Below are 19,892 nucleotides of genomic sequence, written 5' to 3'. Positions count from 1 at the left end.
TTCTCTTTCCCAGCTCCCTGAGAGTTTCTTTTGGGTTTTGAAATTGTAAGCCAGGTAAAAACAAGAAAAAAAGTTTATTTAGCTCTTCTCCACTGAAGCTAAGCAGGTACTTACAAAAATTTTTTTCTTCAAATCTTTATTCCAAGTAACATTGGTGCATGAGTTACCACTCTTACCCACATGATATGAACCACCTTGCTGGTATCGATCTTCCTTGGGATGTTCTCACTACGAGCTGAACCTTGACTTTTCCAGCAGCTAGCATCAGAGGAATCCCACTTACAGGTGGGCTGCTGGTCCACAGCTTAGCGGACAGGAAATTCATGCTCATAGCAAGTATGCAGCCCCTTCTTTACTGCCCTGTATTTGGTCCCATCCAACACAAGCTTGGAGCTCGCAATGAGCTCAGACTCAGCTCAGGCTCCCATTAGTGCCCAGCATACTTTGCCATCCTTGAGTTTGCGCAGTAACTGCATTCCTTCACTCCCTTTATTGCTGTCTGTGAGGGTTTGTAGTGCCACAGTGACAAGATGCGAGCATAAGGGAGACCAGCAGGACACTGCCTGACATGTGACCCAGGGATGCCCTCTCTGAGGGTATCCAATCTTCCTTCTTGATGGACTGTGCCCTCCTACCCCCGTCCTGCCTGCATAGGTGTGTAGAGGCAATGCTAAGTGAAGAAGATCTCCCTGACGTATTTCAGAGCATCATCATCAGAGTCATCAAGGCCAGTCCTCTCTGCATCCGTGCCGGCACCAGAAGAAGACGGGGGGCCCGGGCTGCGGTCGCTGCCTTCCTCCATGCAGGCTGTGCCTCCGGGAGGCCGGCTCGGTGCTGCCTGGAGCTCCTGTTCCACTTGCTGAAGGTCCTGTTCCTCTTTGCTCCCGCTGCGGGCCTTCTCCTCAGCTCCCTCGCGCTGCAAGCTCTGACACAAGGACCATCAGCCGTCCCCACGCAGGGCCACGCCAAAGGGCTGCCCCTGCGGGCCCCGGCCGTGGCCAGGCCGCTGCGCTCGGGGTGAAGGGAAGCCGCGGGCTCACCTCGGCCAGCACGCCCAGCGCCACGTCCACCAGCTCCGCCTCGTTCATGCAGTACACGGTCGCTGCCCTGGGCACCGCAACGGGACAGCTTATAGCGGGGAGGGCTCCGGCCCCACCCACCCTCTCCCCGCCCGGCAGCACTACCTGGGCTCAGCCGCCGCTTTCTGTCGCCGCCGCCGCCCGACCCGGCCCGGCATCCCCGCCCGCCGCTCGCCTTCCCCCGCCGCCCCCATCCAGGCGGGCAGCAGCCGCCGTCTCCTCGCCGCCGCCATCTTGTGTGCGGCCGCCATCTTGGGCGCCGCAGAACGGCTCGCGGCTGTCCCCTCCCGGCCCGCCTCGCGCTACGCACCGCCAACGGGCTGTAGGGCTTTTTTCTGGATATCACTGCCCGGACGGTGATGCCTCATTCCTGCCTTGACCACCCCAAAGCTGGGCAGGAAGCCTCTGGCCATTCCTTCCACTGAGTTTACTGCTTTTAGAAAAGGCTGCTGTCATTACTGCCTGGTCTAGGAGCTGGCTGCAGTCCCATGCCCTCAGTTCCTCAGCAAAACAAAAGTAAGACTACCTCCCTGATGCCTTCCCCCACCCCGCGTGGAGGTGATACTGAGCACCTCAGCCTCAGGCTGAATGCTGGCAAGGCTTCGACAGTTCAAAGAACGAGAGAGGCTCAGCAAGAGGCTTTTATTTCGAGCCACCTCCACTGGAATGTCACTCACTTATCTGTTCCACTGCACAGACGCTCTGACTTCAGAAACAGATTTAAAAACAAAACAAAACAAAACAAATCACACTGACTTCATCTTATTAACCCAGAAGCTATGCACTGCCACCCACCCAGCAGAGCAGCACTCTGCACCTGGCTAATTTTTGCAGATTAGCACATCCACTATTTGGCTGATAGACCAGCTATTTATCAACCCTCCAGAAGCATCAACTGACTGAATCCGCTCCGCCCTTCCACTCAAGCACTTGTTTTCCCTGACTCAACCTATATTTAGTATTTTAGGAGATAGCTCTGGTGACAGAGCATTATGAAGGAGCAGGCAGGTTCTGGTCTTCTTATCTACCATCAAATACATCAGGCATTATGTAGTTTCTGATCTCTAATGCAAGCGTTTCAAAAGGTCTGACTCAGGATCCCTTCTGCAATTGCCAAAGAACACAACACATCCAAGCAATGCAGTGATTTTTGCTGAGAGACAGTCAGAGCAGGAAGTACCCAGTGAAAACAAAGTAGTCTTTTCTCCACACAGGAGCCTATTCTTGGCACATTTCTGCCTCAGCCATCTTCCACACTTTGCAGCAATAGACAAACAGAGCACAGGAATCAAATGCAAGGGAGTATTTTTTTTTATTTTTTTATTTTTTTTTATGAAAAACAACAACAATAACACAAAACAGACAAAAAAAATATTAAACCCAAATAATACTCTGGTTCTGCACTGGCTTTTCCAGTTTGAGCCATCCATGTCACCACACACAGTGCTGCCTCATGTATCCCATCTCCAGCTTCACCTTCTACATAGCCCCTGACATGATTCCAGCAGCCTCCTAACCATGTGCTACATTGAGACCCCCCTAAAAGGAGGAGGCCAGCTGCCATAAGGGATCAGTGAAGCTCTATTTTTCACTGTTGCCACTGAAGCAGGCCCATATCAGCATTCTGTTGCACAGTGGTTTGGCATGTGTATTTAACATCTGCCAAGAGGCAAAAGCTAAAATGAAAAGAGTGATTGTGGTATGCCTTCTTTCCCATGCAGTTTGTTCCTGTGGAGTTAACACTTCTTTTTTGTTTGTTCGTTTTTTTTCCCCCAATTCTGCTGCTCTCTTCCTTCAACACCGCTCCAATTAAGACTTTTGAGCCAGTAGGGTTGTTAACTTAATCTTCCCATCCATAGAGGCAGTGAGGCAAGTCCCACAGTCCATGGCTGTGCTCCAGTCCACTGTGACAACAGGAGCTCGGTGTCCTCCCAGGGAAAGGCAACTCTCCAGGACCTTGTCCTCACCATTCAACTACAAGAAAAGTTTAAGAATTTAATGAGGCAAGCTGCTGCAGCAGGGGCAGCGTACCCACAGAAGAACCCAAAGCCTGCTACATACTCCATATCCCTATCAGCATACTTTTGCCTGTTTAATTGTGTATACTTATATTTATGTAGCACACGAGGAAGTGAGTTTTCCATCTCAAGACAGAAGCACATGATTTCCCACAGCTCAGCTTCTGACATCAGCTAAGCTGTAGTAACTGAACAAGACAGGCTAAGAGCAGAGTTGTGAGGAACATGCAAGTTTAAGCTGTAGCTCATGTTAATGCAGGGTGCTCTGAATGTCCCAGCTACTAAGTAAAAACTCTATTTAAACTAACACGTAAGTGAACTGACTTAAAAGAAGGCAGGCTGTGATCAGTTTGGGTTGAAACCATTCAGGCTTATTCTTACTGCAGTGCTGTGCACACATGATGAGGAAATAATCAGTCTGGAACTAGCAGAGCAAGCACACGATGCAGATTACAGATGAGCAGTCACATTTTGTGCTGAACAGTCAGAGTCAATAAATAAAAATACTTTTGTCTTGGGCACTCAGCACCAAGGAATATCACTCCTGGAGTTCAAACACTTGCTTGAACAGCACACAACGCCAAAATGCATGCAGTACAGACCACGCATCAAACTGAACAGCAAGTTTCACAAAGCAGAGGTAGGCCAACTGCAGCCTTGTTACAAATGTTTGTATGGATTCAAAAGGGAGTTTTTCATAATTTTGTGGTCTTACCTTAAAAATGACTCCCCCAGTTGAAGAACATGTCAACATATAGTTCCCCTCAGAGTCAAAGGCAAAAAGTCTTCCTCGTGGGAACTGGACTTGTTTGTATCCACTATATCCAGACAGCACAAAGGGACCTGTAGCTTCACTGGGAAGAGCATACTCTGAGATCTTCAAGCCACTTTTGTGGATGTTCCACTGAATAAACTAGATTAGAAAGAATAAATTATAAAAGCCCATAGTTAAATTGATTGGAATGAGTATAGAGGGGCCATTCACCATTTTTAAGAGAGGGTGATATCTCACACCAACAGAAGATACCATTTCCACAGCTCTAAGTGACTATATTTACAAAACATGGGCTGTAAAGGCAGCAAGTGTGCCTACCACCCAGACGCACATATGCATTATGTTTCATAAGCACTGTTGCATATGAGTACTTCCACACTACAGACAGGATCCTGTTGGGATTTCAACAGCCAAGGAACCATGCCACCAGAGAAGAGATTTGGCCTGAGCCAAATCTCTATTGCTAGAGACTTTGGAACTACAGGCATTGAAGCATTTATTATAAGCAACTGAGAGCTACTTGCAAGGAAGTTCATGCTAAGTTATCAAGGATCTGCTCCCCAAGAAGTCTGAGACTTCAAATATGGTGATTTCAGGAGCACAGAATGGTCATCTTTGCCTGGATTCCTTAAGAAGGAAATGCTTCACCTCTTGGTGAAGGGTTTGTATACAAGGTCCAAAGTATCTTCAGCTAATACACTTTCCAGCCACCATCCCTACAGAAAATAAATGCAGCTGGGTGATGCTATGCATGTAAGAATGTGGTTACCAGCCTGCAGATTCATATGGTATGGATAACAATAAAAACACCTAAAAGAGTGGACTCACAAAGGTATCTTTACACCAGCTGACCAATGGAAATTACCTAGAGCTTACCTTGCCATCCTCGCCTATGCTGTAGACAGTGTTCTCATCATAGCTGAACTCAACGGAGTAGACTTCCCCATCATGTGCCTTCCAGCTCATGGCACACTCATGCTGCTGCATATCTGAGGGAAGAATCGGTACTGAAACATTCCCAGTACTCACACAGAGCTGGGGTGAGGAGAGACCATTTACATTAATAAGGATACTATCTCAGCCCTCTCTTCCAGCCAGTGGGAGCACAGTCCAGCCTGAGCATCCTGTCTTTATTCTCCAAAGTGTAGCTTTTAATTCCTGACTACAGAGCCACTGTCTATAACTGGCTACTGCTCCCTCCAGCTTTAGAGCTCAGTGTCAACTGCACTCATTCTGTACCAAAGACTGTCATACTTTATCCTCCTGCCCTTGCAATCCTATTCACTCCCACAGCTGCTGCTACCTCTGTCCTCACACCTACATGGTTCTGTAGCCCTCACAGCTCAGCCACTGTGGCAAAAGCAGATCCTTTTTCACAAAGAAGGAAGTCTCCAGCTGCCTTTATCACAAGGATAAACTAAACTAAAGAGGCCAGAATCTGAGAAACTGAAATTGACCAATGAAGAAAAACCCGTGTGAAGTCTTTGCCTTCAAAACAGTAATCCTTGCAGGGCAGCCTCCGGCACATCCAACATGACATGACTCAAGTGCAAGTTAGCTTTGCTCCCCCTCAGCAGGAGGGAAACAAATCCAGCAGCACTACCAGGGCTTTCACACAACGTCCCCAAGGGAAAGTTTGTCAATTCACTCCTGAGAGTGGTTGTGGAGGGCAGAAAACAGCTTTCAGCTTGGCGTTTGGTCACATCGCACTGTTGTCTCCCTCCTGGAAGGAGAAGGATGCTGGAGCTTCAGCAGCCAGCAAGTGACATCAAGGGACCACCTCACCACTCAGTTCCAACATACCAAAGAGACGAACAATCCCATCCGCAGCCCCTGTGACCAGCAGGTTGCCATTGTGGTTGAAGGCTGTGCAGTTAATAGCAATAGGCTCAGGCTCCAGGGAGAACTGCAACTAGAAGGGAAAGTCTATGTGAATGTCTAAAAGCCTCTAATGGATCTGAAATGCTAAGCAGCTATACTCCAGGGAGGGAAAGAAGATGGTATCAAATAACAAGAGCTCCCGCAGTTTGAAGTCCTGTACCTTTCATGACCACAGACTCTAGGGTTGGCAGCTGCATTTAACTGTGATGCCTGATCAATAGTTTACCTCAGCCAAGATGCAGTTATCTTGAAAACGTCCTTAAAGCTGCAAAACCAGCTTCTGGCAGACACTAGTGCAAGTTTGTTTCATTCTCCTATGCATCAGGGAAAGCATATATCAAAGGTGAGGGATGGGACCAGATTCACTGCCAGAATCTGATCCAACAGAGATGATGTAAGACTAATTCTCTGAAAGAAGCCTTAACTTTAAAAACAAACAACACAGGTTGAGAGGCACTTGAGTACGTGGCTAGAAGAGTTCTGAAGATAGCGACCAGCTGCCATACAGCTGACACTGGAGTCCTGGAGCATGCTAGATGGAGATGAACAACTAAAGCTCACCATGCTCACACCACAGTGAAAAGTCAGAATAATTTAGAAAGAAAGTCTACACATTAGAACAGGAGATATTCATTCTCAGCAAGCAGACCTAGAAAGGAAAGTAACCCAGCAAGTACCTGCTGCTTCATTGTTTTAGTGTCCCACAGCAACAGCTTCCCAGGAACTTGGTTCATGCTTTTGCCCCCAGAGGTGACTACTGAGAAGTCCATGTGGGAGATGGGGCTCTGGGCTGCTGCAGAACAGACAAAGGAAGCACCACTTGGACTGCAGGCAAGCGACAGGATTCTGAAACACAGCAGAGAGTGTTAAATGCTTCTCTCCAGCAACCGCCTCAGGAAGACCATTCAGCTCCTCATTCTGCCATGAAAGACAGGTCCTCCATCTCAGATGCATTGTAAAGGAGGGCATGATTCATGCGCTTAGACAAACTGTGAGTCTCTCCAGTGCATCTGATCAGTTTTACTCCACTCAGAGACTGCCTTCTGCACAAAGTCTAAGTGGTACTGCAGTTACAATATCTTTGTACAGTCAAAACTAACAAGATATAGGCACATAAATATACATGTGTACAAAAACACACGTATACATGTACATAAGTACATGTATGTGTACACATGTGTATATATACATACAGACCCAAAAGACATAAATCAGCATTTGATAGTTACCTGGGCATGTCTTCATCAATGCTGATTTCACAGAGATTCTTCTTTGCTTCTGTGTCATAAAGACGAACTGTCCCAACTCCACTGCCGAGCAGTAGCTTGAAACCAGCAAGGAACAGATGAAGGAGTGTGAGGGAAGCATACAACAATGCCACGCAGTAACTGCCAACACCATAATACTACTACTTTTCCCCCCAGTTCATGCATTCTGATTATACATAGCTCCTGCAGGTACATCCTGTCTTTCTGTGCATATCATGCTGAGTAAGACAACTGTAAAGCCACAGGAAGTGGGGTAAAAAGCACTGCTTTCCTTTCCAGACATTGTGAGAAAGAAGCCTGATAAGCAAAGAGGTAAAGTACAAACCACTTTCTGGAATATGGTTCTAAATTCTAAGATGCTAACTCCAGATAGGGTCTCAACATCTACGGGAGCAATGGAAGAGTAACACAGAATTTAAAGAGAAAGCCAAGAAGAAACTGCACCTTTCACCCAGAGAAGAATTAAATTATTCAGAAGAGCTCATACGTTTTCCCAGTGGTGCTACAATTTAAAAATGAAGTAATGGAGGGATGTATATCAAGGAAAATGAAGCAAGGAAAGCCTTCTACCTTCAGAGCCTGAATTGCTGCTGCATCCCCACATATTTCAGAGAGAAGAACCTTTCTATGGAAGGAAAAATTCCCCAAAGCAGAAGAAATAATAGTGACTGCAGAGACAGCACATAATTTAAGACCCTCTCTAGTAACAGAACTAGAGGGAAAATATTTATGGGAAAGAAACATTTAAACAGCCATGATACTTATCAAGCATTCAGGCCCTTATGCAAGTACTGGCCCCTAGCGGTGAAAGGCAACAGTGTAAAAGTGGCCACGGAGCCATTTTCACACCTGCACAAGCCAAGACACTGACATCACACCCATGTTCTCTCTTCTGTTTCTGGCTCAGGGTGTGAGTGAAGCTCCACAGCACCCTGCTGCAGGGTTCCCACAGGCTGCTGTGGCCCTGCCTGCCTTTACAAGTGACAGCCTGCAAAAAGGCAATTCTCTCAATGGAGCAGCTCTGTTCAAATGCCACAGCTCAGACAGTTATGTTTCAGGGCAAGCAGTAATGAATTTCATGCTCAATACACAAAGCACACACCTCACTCTCTGGCTTTTATTAGAGCCTACGGGCTTCAATTCTCCCTCAGGTGGAAACTAACTGTTCTGCTGATTTTATCTGCAGTGCTGCCACCTAGAAAGTAGTGCGAAACATAACAACAGAGCTCCATCAGCTGAGACTCTCAAGTCTCCAGATGCACAAGCTACTCACCAGCCGATCACGTTTGGTTGCCCATTCTAGAGACAGCAGCGGAGACTTGGAAATAGATGAAGCTTTAGTTTGCATTATGGGGTTAAAAGACCACACTTTGATGACACCATCCACATCCAAGCTGGCCACCCTCCGTCCAGAACAATCAACCCTATGTGTAGAAAGAAATAGATTGGATGTTTTTCTCCCTGAAGTTCTTAGATCCAAATACGTATCCCAATAATCTTTTCTCACCTGGCCACACAGGCACCAATTCCTATTGCAGGAATCAGAACTTCACTGCATTGTTTCTCACTTAGTCCACGATCAGATCAATAAAGTGCTCCAGCTCCACTTGCAAAGTATGCCTTTAAGCAACACAGATGTGCTTTCACAGGGAATTTCCTCCCTGCTGACATCCTCCTATCACAAAAATCTTTGTCCACTATCAGTGCAAAAAGAGGCCAGATATGGCTAGTCCTCTGGTTTCTAGGATAGAGCCCTCTTCTGCCAGCCTATTACCTGCAGTACATGATAGATGAGTGGTGCTCCCCGTACTCCTCCTGGCTCAGGACAATGAAAGGCTGCTCTTGTCGGACCCCAGACTCCGTACTGCTGGCAGAAGTCTTGGCTGAAGTCTCTGCTTGGTCAGCTTGTGGCTCTGAACATGGCTCTGGCTCAGATGCACTAATATCTGCTTTCTTCTCAGCACTGTGAACCTGTAGGAACAAATCTCATGTGAAATACAAGGAGGCAGCATCTCCAGGTCAAGCTTTTCAGCCATACTGCTTGTTGGGAGAAAGAACAAAGAAGCTGCTGTACTGAAACAGAAGCATTGCCAGTTCAAGTCCTTTTCTGCCAATGGACCTTCTTCCTGAGCACAGGGATAGCAAATTGCACAACTGTCCCATTTGATATGACCTCCTTGGTTGTAGAGTCTCTTATACAACCCCACAACATACCCAGTCATATAGTTTCCAATAAGGATCAAAGGAACTGCATCGTCTCTGTTGAGCATACCCCAGCTGATATCAGAGGCTCATTTGACACTATTCATGCACAGATTTGTGATCAAACATCAACCTACACTGCCTAAAGCAAGACTTACTTATGATTTCATAACATATAGTTCAATCTTCACAAAAGCTCTTAAAGGATGGTTAAGCCACAGTGGATAGACTGTGCTTGTCTGAAAATATTTAGTCTGTGCATGATATGGCAATCAGTGCTGCCAACAAATAACAACTGTAGAGTCAACACACAAGTCCAGAAGCTCAAAATCTCTTTGACAGAACAGACAGTGTTAGAACAACTGGATTTTTAGGAGTTGAAGGTATGTAAGAGAGACAAGACATCCACCGTGGCACACACAAGTCTCTGAAAGCAGGTTGTCACTAGGAGGGGACACAGAGTACAAGTCAGTATAACACGTGCAAACAACCCTTATCTACACCATTCTCTGAAGATAAAAATGCCGGATGAGTCTGCATAGTAATGGATTTCTGTTCCCTATAAGTAAGTCAAGGATACGTTAGTAGTGACATATCTTGAGCAAAAGGTCAAGCACTGCATAATTAAATCATCTGAATTCACAAAACTGGAGAAGACCGGGAAACAAATCCAAGAATGCCTCGCTCTGTAATAGTTAAAAGGGGGGGAGATAACTAGCAATGAATGGCACTCAAGTCAAAGAAACAATACAGCCTTTCAGCTTCCTTTTTGCTTATATGCATTGAATACAGCAGTAAGCTAAACAGTATCAGCTTTGCCATAAGGACCAGACACAACTTCTGCAAAGGCAGGAAACTGCTGCCTTAACCTGGAGCATCACAGCAAGAGGGAGGTCAAAGTTGGGCAGTGGGGGTCTGCAACATTCTGACTAGTGTTTAATAAAGTCTTTTAGATAAGTCATGAAGAACAAAGTTCTCTCACAGTCTGGAACACTCTGATGGAATAACATCTCTCCAAGGCAGCGCGCCTCATGCAGAACAGCCACACGTACCAGCTGATAAGTGCCAGTCCCTCAGCACCGGCTCTCCCGCAGGGGACTTGCTTATACAGCCAGTACAAACATGGCTGAGATGGTGCCATTGTTCCTCCAGTGCAGTTTCAAAAACCACATGGCTGCTGGAAGCCAGACAACATGCAGGTGAACAGCAGCAGTCCACTGACCTTCAGCAGTTTAACTTAAGACACGATATTATTATCACAGAATTGTAGAGGCTGGAACGAACCTCTAGAGATCATCAAGTCCAACCCCCTGCCAAAGCAGGCTCCCTAGACCAGATTGCAGAGGCAGGCATCCAAGCTGGTCTTGAACATCTCCAGAGAAAGAGACACCACAACCCCCTTTGGAGCACTGGAACAGGCTGCCCACACCCTGTGAAGAAATTCTTCTGCACATTTGTTCAGAACTTCCTATGCTTCAGTTTGTGGCCATTTCCCCTTATCCTATTGCCACGCACTGCTGAAAAGAGTCTGGCCTCACCCTTTGCCTCCCACACCTCTTCTCCTCATAATAGAGGTGCTCCAGGCCCTTTTATCATCATACTAGAAAGCAGGACATCCTTCATGTTGCAGTTTTGTGTGGGGATACATTTCCACTCCTATCCAGGAAAGCTTGTAACTTTTTGCTGTCCACACAGAACGTGCACAAACCAGCATGAGAATGTAACTCACAGAAAGATTCAGAAATCTGTGCTGCGTGATTTTTTGGAACAGCATTTTTTATCTATTTATATAAAGATTAAGTATTAAAATCATCTTACAACTGCATACTTCTGAGGGATGAAGAGCCATGCCACTAAGGGGATTATAAAAAAGTATTTGAACACATGGCCATTGACATCATGACAAACAGCAACTCTATTTAAAATGTCAGCACTGAGTCCCATCTAGGGACAAAGAAATAAATCTGAGAGCAGAAGGAGTTGATTAACCACAGAGGTTAACCTTTGATACAGCTGATTTGAGCAGCAAACCAGAAGCTTAATTGGAACATTTGCATTTATCATATCATCTAGCATAAAAACAACAGAAACTGCCAGCCCTCCACTGCCCAGTCTCACAGTGTTGCCCAGTACCTGAGAGGTCCCTTTTGACAGCAGCTCTCTCCTTTCCTTTCCATGCTCTTGCAAGCGCTTCTGACGCTGCTGCAGGGAGCTGGACTCACCTGCTACTAACCCACTAAAGTGGCTCTTCCCATCCTTACTGATTGCTGTTCCTTCTTTTCCTTTGGCACTCTGGAAGGCAGAGGAATGAATTGGCAAAGTTTTACTTGTACAAGGCTGCAGAAGAAAGCAAAAGAAGAGGCAAAAAACAAAACACAAGCTAAACATCCACAAGGGATTTACAAGTCCCTAATCATGACCTTCAGCTCTTCTTGTACTGCATTCACGCCCACTGTACATGGGCAAGAAAGAACATTTCTTTTCCTCCCCCTCCTCCAAGTGAAAGCAAAAGCCTGGAGCAGCGCTGTGCTGCAAGTTAACTCTTTGGTTACTGAGCACCTTTCAATGAATCAAGTTGAGAATCACCTGGTGATTTGCTGGTTCTTTCTTCCCTAGCAGCACACTGCCAGTCTGTGTTGGAGAAGCCCCACTCGGCTGAGCTGGTCTGGCAGGGCCCTTTTTACTCTGGGAGAGAAGAGAGGAGAGAAAGCCTCCTCGAGACTGAAGAGAATGTGCAGTACTTCTCTGGCTGCAGGTCATATCACTAAACAAAATCAAAAAGAAATAATAAACAGAACGTGGAAGTGCAGACAGACAACCTGATCAGAGATAACCCAATGAGAACAGTGCCTGCTGCCTGAACCTCTGGAGGACATCTTCTTTCCCAAGCTCATGGAGCACTGTACACTAAAAAATTGTTTCAGAAATATCCTGTGTTAATGTTTAAAGCAGATCATTTTAAATCACTGGAACCAACAGTCACTTCCTGTAGTGTCATAGAGATGGTGGGCCAAGCTGTTGCTAAATCAAATGTATGGTCACCTTAAACTCCTATTCCTTCCACTCAGGGTTAGTACAGAAAGAACGCAAGGGAAACACAAGAACACATTTCTCCAAATAACTTCTTCAGCCTGGGTTTCCAATTCATAGCTGAAAGCAGACCTGTCTGAAAGGCAATATACAGGGTTTCACTCAACACCCTGAGATATGCAGCAAGTTATGTTCACCAGTTTTAAAGCTCGGGTCCTCAACCTTTGAAAACACACACCTCCCTTAAGTCACAGCACCTAGAGCAGCAACTGTTTCCCAGAACATAACTGGGATTTTCTACACTACAGCTTCCTCTGAGAGTAGGGTAGCACACAGAAGAGGAGGAGTAGTCACCTCCACTGTCTCATTCTGTCTTAAAAGAGGGAACTGTTCTACCAAAAATAAACGTTAGGTCAAACAGAGACATAGAAAAGACAACCAGAATTAGCCACCAATTAGCCAAGTTAATACAAGAGTTGTCCGCACAAAACAGACCACTTTTAAAGTAAGTTTTTCTAATAGAGATGGTTAAAAATATGGCAATTCTATTAGCTCATCCCTTGCATTGCTCTCTCCCACACATGCAGGTGAGCATGAAGGCTTTTTGTAGGTAGGCCAAAGAGATCTCAAATTAAACTCTGCAACTTGTCCTGTGCAGAGCAGTTATCAAGACAGTTCTGCAGACAAACCTCTTCAATCAGAAAACTTACACTAAAAGTAAGATTTTAAGTGTGACCTCTGTTAGAGCTTCTATTTGTTACTGATAGCAGCATAATTTGATCAACTGCGATTAAACTGCAGATTTATGAGGGATCTCATGTACAACTGAGCCTCAGAGAATAGCAACTCACTCTCCTTTGACTCTGCAAAAGCAAGAAAGCCTGTCTCTGTGGAACAACGACCCTTCTATTTGGTGCAGGAACAGCATTTAAGAACAACACAAAGCACTCACAGCCACTAAAGAAAATACCTGAGCAGTGCTTCAGGGTATTGCACTGCTACCAGTGCACTGGCTGCCCAGAATGCCCTGGTATAATGCTGAGACCAAAGCAGAGTCACTTCTATATGCGCTTCAGCTCCCAATAACCAGCAAGAATCTCTCTCAAAAGGTGGGAAATAGACGTCATAGCAGACATTTTCTCCAATGAACACGGAAATGACACTCCTAGAGCCTCCTTTAGCCATATAAAGGCATCAGGGCCCATCCTCCCCTGCAGGCACTCACAGCTCAGAGTCCCCGAGCCGATCCATGTTGGCCACATATGCAGGCAGCTTGTGATGCACAACTGCTTCTTCCACTTCCAGTTCCTCTTTCTTCATGCGGGAGGATTCAGCCTGCAAAGCAAATAGCTACAAGAGAAGAAAGAACCAAGTAAGTTAGCAGAAATTACACCAGGATGCACCACTTTCCCCCAGGCTGAAGTTGTTCTTTTTTTTTTTTTTTTAATTTCAAGGGCTTGAGATGGTCAGGGAGGGAAGAAAGTTGCTGTGACCAGCTGAACGTCACATCAGTCCAAGTAGTCAAAACAACAGTACTTTACAGATATGAAACTGAAGCCTGCTTAAAATCCTCTACTCCTCTCCTCGGGCTGTTGCTGTAACGGCAATAATGGTGCTGGGAAATGAGCTGGACTGGGCAGCCCAGATCAGTCTGCCACTGCACACAGGCAGCTCAAAGCCAAGACCCTCCACATGACTGGTGGCAAGCATGTGCAGGCACCAAGCCTAGAAGGTAATCTCCTTCCCACAGCCCAGGGCTTGGCAAGATGCCTGGGTGCACTGAGGCCAGTGCCATCAGGCTACCTTGGAATCCAGCTCCACACCCTGCTAAGGTCACATTGTACGTTTCTCAAATCTCCCTAACAGATCATACTTTTACATCTTCTCTATAAGCATCTAGGAATGGTAATATCAAAATGAGACAGAGCAGGGGGACATTTTGCTGGAGCAAGTCAGTGTTTCTTGCAGCTTCCTATAAGGTCTAAAATTGGGAAACAGATATTCACATTTGCATTAATTCATCTAGATTATTTTATGTGCACTTTGACCATGGTAAAGTGTCTATTTCAGCAGGAACAGCTTCTGCCTCTTCACTGCAGGGTACTGCCATTCTTCACTGCACTGTCAGCTAAATTTTAGAGGTGACCCTGAATACTCTCCATAAGTTTCAGCATAAAGTCAGCCATACAAGCTCTTCACCTCCCACTACTTTCACCCTATCAGAAATGCCAGTGTAGCAGAAAAAAGCATTTGCACAGTGTCTGCACCCAGCAGATAGCACAGGGAGAAGGACAGCCACCTCCAGCAGAGGCACAGTAATGTCCTACACAGACATACCAGTTATCATGTGACCACTGCCAGAAGCTTGCTGGAGGCAGTTGAAAGATTAACTAAAATAAAGGATTTATACAAGAATCTGCCTTGGAATAACTGCACTAAATTGAAGGGATACAACTTGTTGGGTTTGTGTGTCCAAACATCACAAAACACACAGCCTTAAACAGTCACAAATAAAGAGCGACTTCAATTCTGACCTTATGCCGCAGGGATTCGTTTTCTTCTTGTATGAGGCTGCTCCTGTGACATTCAGCTTCAAAGTTCAGAATGACTGGCACCGGTGAGAAACGTTAAAGAAAAACTCAAGGCAACAACATGCCTTGACTCTACTGAACTTCACAGCTAACCCTCACTGCCCATTTGCCTTAAAGACAGCAAAAGTGTCCAGTCCATACCATCAGAGAGAAATATTTGAGGCCAGAAGAGCAGTAACAATATTGGGCTATCACTACACACCGTTGTGAATGGATGCACCCAGACAATGGTCTAACAGGAGACAGCTCTGGACACAAGGTTGCACGCCTGTTTTGCAATATGCCATGTAACAAGATTTCTGACTATTCTAGTCAGAAGCAAAGGGACGAGTTCAGTGTTAGCAGCAACCACAATCGTTTGTGCCCAGGGAACATAACATGTCATTAGATAATTGACTAATAACTATTCTAACATTCTCTGGTAAACACCAGCTTCCTATTAAGGCTTGGCCCTGAAATTACCTGAAAGCAACAGGTTCTGTAATATTGTACTCTTGGCACTAAGAACAGTGAGCATAACACTAGGGTAAGAGAGATTTAACCATTAGTTACCAAAAAAAGGATATGCATGCACTGAAATAAGACACTCAGAAAGTTGTGCAGAGACACAATAAACGTATCTGCCCACTGGCGTGAAAAATAGGTGGCAAAGGTGGGGTTGGAGTCCGGGGCAGGGAGGAAAGGCAGGACAAACCAATCCTTCCACTCTGCCTGGTTCTGCAGCTCAGAGGCCTGCTTGAGGAAGAACTCCTGCGCTTTGTCATTGCGGCCGGTCTGAAACACAACAGGAGCAGCTCTCACACTTCCAGCCAAACCACCCCACAGGTTCTTAAAATACTGTTTGTGAGATGAATGCAGTAGAAACTATTTTCACTACCCAAGAGAGCAAGTGGTTAGAATTCAGATTCATCTGGGAACAAAAGAATCTCAGATATGTTAGAAGAACCTCCCAAATACGCTTAATCCAACCTTCTTTCTACTCACTGCAGTCTTGCTTAAAGGCTGGGGAAATGAATCAAGCCAATTCTTTCCAGCTAAACCAGTGCACTCTGCATACTTACATAAGATGCAAGTTCACATACGTTACTAAAGTATACTTCAAATTGAACAGTTCCACCACAGAAGCACCCTGAAGAAATTCATCTGATGCTTTATTTGTTATAGTCACATTCCAAGTTAAGCTCAGGACAAGAGAACAAAACCACATTTCCAGAAATACGCATTAGATTTTGCTTCCTTCCCCAGCATTCATAATTTCAGATTTTCAATCAAGGTGGAAACATTACCCATAAGTTTTAAGAAACTGAGCACTCTTGACAGGTGCTCATCTACCCTGATTGCCAGCGCTCTCCCATGTAATACATTCTCTTTGTAAGGCATCGCTGAGATATTTCTGCTCCAACTTGAGCTTACTATTTTCTGTTCTATTCAGAGTGGGGAAAAAACAGTTTTGCTTTCTCTCCCACGTTACCCTGTCCAAACTCGAAGCTGATTTCTCCCTCTTTCATCAACTAAACTCCAACTCTACCATCTGTTCTTTGAGACCCTCCCACTCACTTCGATTCCTAGGGAGCTGTGGTTCACGTAAGGACTGGCTGATTCCTGCCAGCAGGAACACAGACAACAATCCCGCTTCTTCATCCCTTCAGCTGCAACGAAACCCTTCTATGCAGCACCGCTACCTACTCAGCCACTCCCACCTGCACGGTATGGACGAGGTAGTATCGATACAGGCTGGTTTTCAGCTTGTTCACCGTCGGTCGGTACACGTCTTCCAGCCGGCTGAAGAGGCGGCGGTCCAGGTAGCTCCAGTAGTCCCGCAGCGCGGCCAGGTCATAGCTCTGCACGAACTGCTGCAGCTGCTCCACGATCTTATCCACCTGAGAGCGCAGGAGGCGGCCGCTGTCACACGAGGGCTCGCTCGGAAAACAGCGTCATTTTCGGACGGGAGAGAAGAGCCGCGCTTAGCCGACAAGACGGCAGCGCAGCAAGAGGAAGACGCGCCGCCGCTTCTTAGCGCCGTTACACTGAACGCCATCTATTAGCGAGACGGGCACGAAGATCCCTAACGGCAGCCCGCCGCCCTCAGAGGACCGCGCAGCGGTTCCCCCGCGGCCCCGGCTCCAGCCCCGCCCTCAGAGGGGACGCGGGGCCCAGCGCGGCCCCGGCTCGGCGGCGGTGCCTCGGGGGAGCTGCCCCCGGAGGGGCGCCGAGCCCCGCCGCCCCGCGGCCTGCCCACCGCCCCGCAGGGAAGGGGCCGCGGCCCCCGCTCACCCGGAAGCCCTTCTCCCGGTCCGCCTTGATCTCCGCGTCCAGCTGCTTCAGAGCGGCGGTGAAACCGCGGAACAGCAGATACTCGCGCACCAGCTCGTCCGTCCGCTCCGTCGCCGCCGCCATGGGGCCCAGCGGCGCTGCCGCCTCTGCCCGCCCACCGCTCCACGAGCGAGGCGGCGCGGCGTCGCCAAGACTACAGCCCCCGGCGTGCCCTGCCGTGCCCGCCCAGCGCAAGGCACGATGGGAGCTGTAGTCCCCGCCGCTCGCCCATGCGCGCCGCCCTCTCCTATGCGCCCCACTCCCCCTTCCCTGCTTTCTCGCCCGCCTGCGGCCGCAGCCCGCGTTTTTCTCTCTCTCCCATTGGCCGCGGCCGGGCGCAAGCTGCGTCCCCATTGGCTGGCTGCCACGTGCGGCTCGTGTTGCTGGGCGCGGGCGGGCAGTGGCGCGGTGGTCATGGGTGGGGCAGGGCGGGTTGGGCGGGGAGCGCGGTGTTCGGGGGCGGCCGTCGTCGTCTGTGGGACCCCGCTGTCTGCTTCGTTGCCGCCTCGCCCCTCCTGGCTGCTGAAGGAACGGCAGGAGCGGGAGTTGGTCTTATCCATAGGTGATACGTGCAATTGGTAACGGGGGGCGTTGGACCAGTTTTGGGGAACTTCCCCTCAGTGGGCCGCAGGGAAGGGCAGGGCAGCGTGAGGGGATAGGGAAGCTGTCCTGTCCTCAGAGCTGCCCCGCTGGGCAAGGATCTGCGCTTCCTCGTGGTGAATTGGGGTAAGACGGTGCTGCAAAGGAGGCCGCTGTTCGGCGGCATCAGCCCCAGCATCTTGTGGGAATGGGTTATCCGACAGGGACAGGGCAGGAGGAGGGGTGCCACGGTTTGAGGTTAGCAGGAGATCAGGGTTTAGTCAGAGCCTACAGACAGCATTCCTCAGGCAGAAGCCATCACTTCCCACTGTAAAATGCACCGCAGTGCTCGTGCGTTCCCTTCGCCGTACCCAGCACGACCCTCCATTGCGTTGCAGCCGCCGATGGAGGCAGCGGGTGGTTGCGGTGAGCTCTGTGCAAGAGCACGGCCCGCTCCCCAGGCACAGCCGCAGGAGGTGGAGCCCCGCGCCGCACGCAGACGCCAGGCACAGGCCCAGCACCGCGCAGTGCTGGCCGGACTCTTCAGCAGCCTGCAAGAGACCGTGCTATCCCAGTCAGACAGCCCGGCCTCCAAGGTGCGGGGCGATGACTGCCTTTCTCCTATCTGTCGCTGTCGTAAAATGGCTTGAGGAAGGGATCTCAAAGATCACTTATTTTCACCCCCCTGCTGTGGGCAGAGCTGCCACCCCTTGGGTTAGGCTGCCCGCGGCCCCGTCCGACCAGCCCTTGGGCGCCTTTAGGGACGGGGCACACGTGGGAAGGGCACGTGTCATAGACATGTGCTTCGGTTTATCTGTTGGGATCCCAAAGAATGCCAGCATGTACATAATTTCAGTCTGGGCAGATTTCCTGGATTCTTTCTACTTTGCAGCTGCCAGCTCATCATGAGCAACTTGCTCAGTAGTCTCTGTGTCATGGGTTTATCATGTGGCTTGCCTGTGCTTTTCTTACGGAATTTTTGTAGTTTCTTCTTAGCTGTGTTTTGGATGTAAGTCAAGGGATCCTATGATTTAATGACCTTGATTTCACAGTGTTTTGGTAGGAAATTGGGAGGAGTGAGGTTAGGGACAGATCAAGTTAGAAGGAAAGCACTAATTCATTCAACATATAAGGTACATTCTGTATCCAATACACTGAGAGAATAAGATGGGGAGGGAACTCTCGCTCCTACTGTCCTCTACTAAAATAAGAAACTACTTCTCTTAAAAAAAGAAGAAATAAACAAAAGCACTACTAAAAAGTTGCATAGTATCCTGCTGAAGGTAAGGGAGGGAATGACTATCAGGAGTTTTCAGCTCTGCCACCAACTCATTTAGATTGGTCACTTTCAGTTTTCCAGAGAGGATAGTGGCTCTACAGGATCATACTTGTAAAGTGCCTTAAGATTCTAAGCATGCAAAATGCTGCTGTCTGGGGCTGAGGCCCTTACCCCCCATGAAGTTTGAGGTAAGAGTTCAGTTTGCTATACTCTGAAGGAGATGCAAGTTAAGCTGAAGTCACCACGAACTCAGAACTAAGGCTAAACAGATGCTTGTTTTGTCTCATCTGACTGGACTGTCTTAATGTACCAGTTCTTTGAACTACTCTTTGATAGTATCATGTGCCCAAGACATGACTTTGGAGGTAAGGTCCTAACTGCAAAAGTTTACTCCTAATTCCAGTGCTTAGTGCCTTGCTAAAGTATCTGGTGTGAAAGCTCTGCCAGAGAGACGTCCTGTCTGAGTTGCCTGGGTGGTCCCACTGATCCTACAAATCTAGGAGCAATTTTAAATGGGTGTGTTGAAGGGTATTGGCTATCTGTTCTTCGTTATGCTGCAATGAAGGAATGATCTACAGTGCTCAAGTTATTTCGGCTGCCAGCAGTGCAGCTGGAGTAGAACGTGGCAAGGGCTTCTCCTAGCAAAATTCTCAGGAGAGTTGAATTATAAAGTCTTACACCTAAAGCTGGTAGACGTCCAAGAGGACGTGCTACAGCATGGTGTTTCTGGACGTGCTCCAAGAAGATAATGATCCAAACAAGAACAGTTGCTGGTAAAAGATGTGACTTAAGTAGCAAATGGCTGTGTGACTAGGCATTATGTACATGTACTGTATAACATATTTATATTGTAGAATATTTATCTTCTGAATTTAAC

The 19,892-nt window shown here is 47.6% G+C and overlaps 3 protein-coding genes across 9 annotated transcripts in view; 1 reads left to right on the top strand and 2 right to left on the bottom strand.

Moving 5' to 3' along the window:
- Positions 1–48: 48 nt before the first annotated feature.
- Positions 49–1,358, bottom strand: CYREN (cell cycle regulator of NHEJ). The gene is made up of 3 exons (XM_031600375.2): positions 1,185–1,358; positions 1,041–1,107; positions 49–925 (listed from the first exon to the last, which is right to left on the bottom strand). The coding sequence occupies exons 1-3, from the start codon at positions 1,328–1,330 to the stop codon at positions 671–673; spliced, it is 468 nt and encodes a 155-aa protein (XP_031456235.2). The 5' UTR covers positions 1,331–1,358; the 3' UTR covers positions 49–670.
- Positions 1,359–2,392: 1,034 nt separating this feature from the next.
- On the bottom strand, positions 2,393–17,335 carry WDR91 (WD repeat domain 91). Of its 2 annotated transcripts, XM_090140498.1 has the most exons (15): positions 17,119–17,332; positions 16,545–16,724; positions 15,412–15,618; positions 14,788–14,871; positions 13,479–13,603; positions 11,810–11,987; positions 11,357–11,515; positions 8,796–8,992; positions 8,295–8,445; positions 6,983–7,077; positions 6,431–6,599; positions 5,676–5,784; positions 4,749–4,861; positions 3,813–4,010; positions 2,393–3,053 (listed from the first exon to the last, which is right to left on the bottom strand). In XM_090140498.1, exons 1-15 carry the CDS (start codon positions 17,239–17,241, stop codon positions 2,889–2,891), a joined length of 2,253 nt encoding a protein of 750 aa, XP_089996624.1. In that variant the 5' UTR covers positions 17,242–17,332; the 3' UTR covers positions 2,393–2,888. The 2 variants fall into 2 exon arrangements, with proteins under 2 accessions (XP_089996624.1, XP_089996635.1); XM_090140509.1 differs by lacking the exons at positions 2,393–3,053; positions 3,813–4,010; positions 4,749–4,861 and adding an exon at positions 4,868–5,595 and having other exon boundaries at positions 17,119–17,335.
- Positions 17,330–19,892, top strand: part of STRA8 (stimulated by retinoic acid 8) — a 15,938-nt gene continuing 13,375 nt past the window's right edge. The window contains exons 1-2 of one of the 6 annotated variants that reach the window (XM_090140533.1): positions 17,330–17,735; positions 18,135–18,332. In XM_090140533.1, the coding sequence (XP_089996659.1) occupies positions 18,141–18,332 (192 nt within the window). In that variant the 5' untranslated portion in view covers positions 17,330–17,735; positions 18,135–18,140. Of the gene's footprint in view, positions 19,204–19,892 lie in introns of all 6 variants that reach the window. The other 5 variants (XM_090140527.1, XM_090140542.1, XM_090140523.1 and 2 more) reach the window with 5 other exon arrangements.

Source organism: Phasianus colchicus, chromosome 1 (assembly GCF_987193195.1).
Source record: "Phasianus colchicus chromosome 1, bPhaCol1.hap1.1, whole genome shotgun sequence".
In the NCBI taxonomy this organism is placed as follows: domain Eukaryota; kingdom Metazoa; phylum Chordata; class Aves; order Galliformes; family Phasianidae; genus Phasianus; species Phasianus colchicus.
This window is presented reverse-complemented; position numbering and strand designations above follow the sequence as displayed.

Coding starts and splice junctions, on each gene's coding strand:
- CYREN (XM_031600375.2), bottom strand. CDS start 1,330: ATGGCGGCCGCACACAAGATGGCGGCGGCGAGGAGACGGCGGCTGCTG. Junction 1,108..1,184: donor AAAGCGGCGGCTGAGCCCAG/GTAGTGCTGCCG, acceptor TGCGGTGCCCAG/GGCAGCGACCGTGTACTGCA. Junction 926..1,040: donor CGCTGGGCGTGCTGGCCGAG/GTGAGCCCGCGG, acceptor TCCTTGTGTCAG/AGCTTGCAGCGCGAGGGAGC.
- WDR91 (XM_090140498.1), bottom strand. CDS start 17,241: ATGGCGGCGGCGACGGAGCGGACGGACGAGCTGGTGCGCGAGTATCTG. Junction 8,993..11,356: donor TGTCAAAAGGGACCTCTCAG/GTACTGGGCAAC, acceptor TTGTTCCTACAG/GTTCACAGTGCTGAGAAGAA. Junction 8,446..8,795: donor TCATCTATCATGTACTGCAG/GTAATAGGCTGG, acceptor TTCTACACATAG/GGTTGATTGTTCTGGACGGA.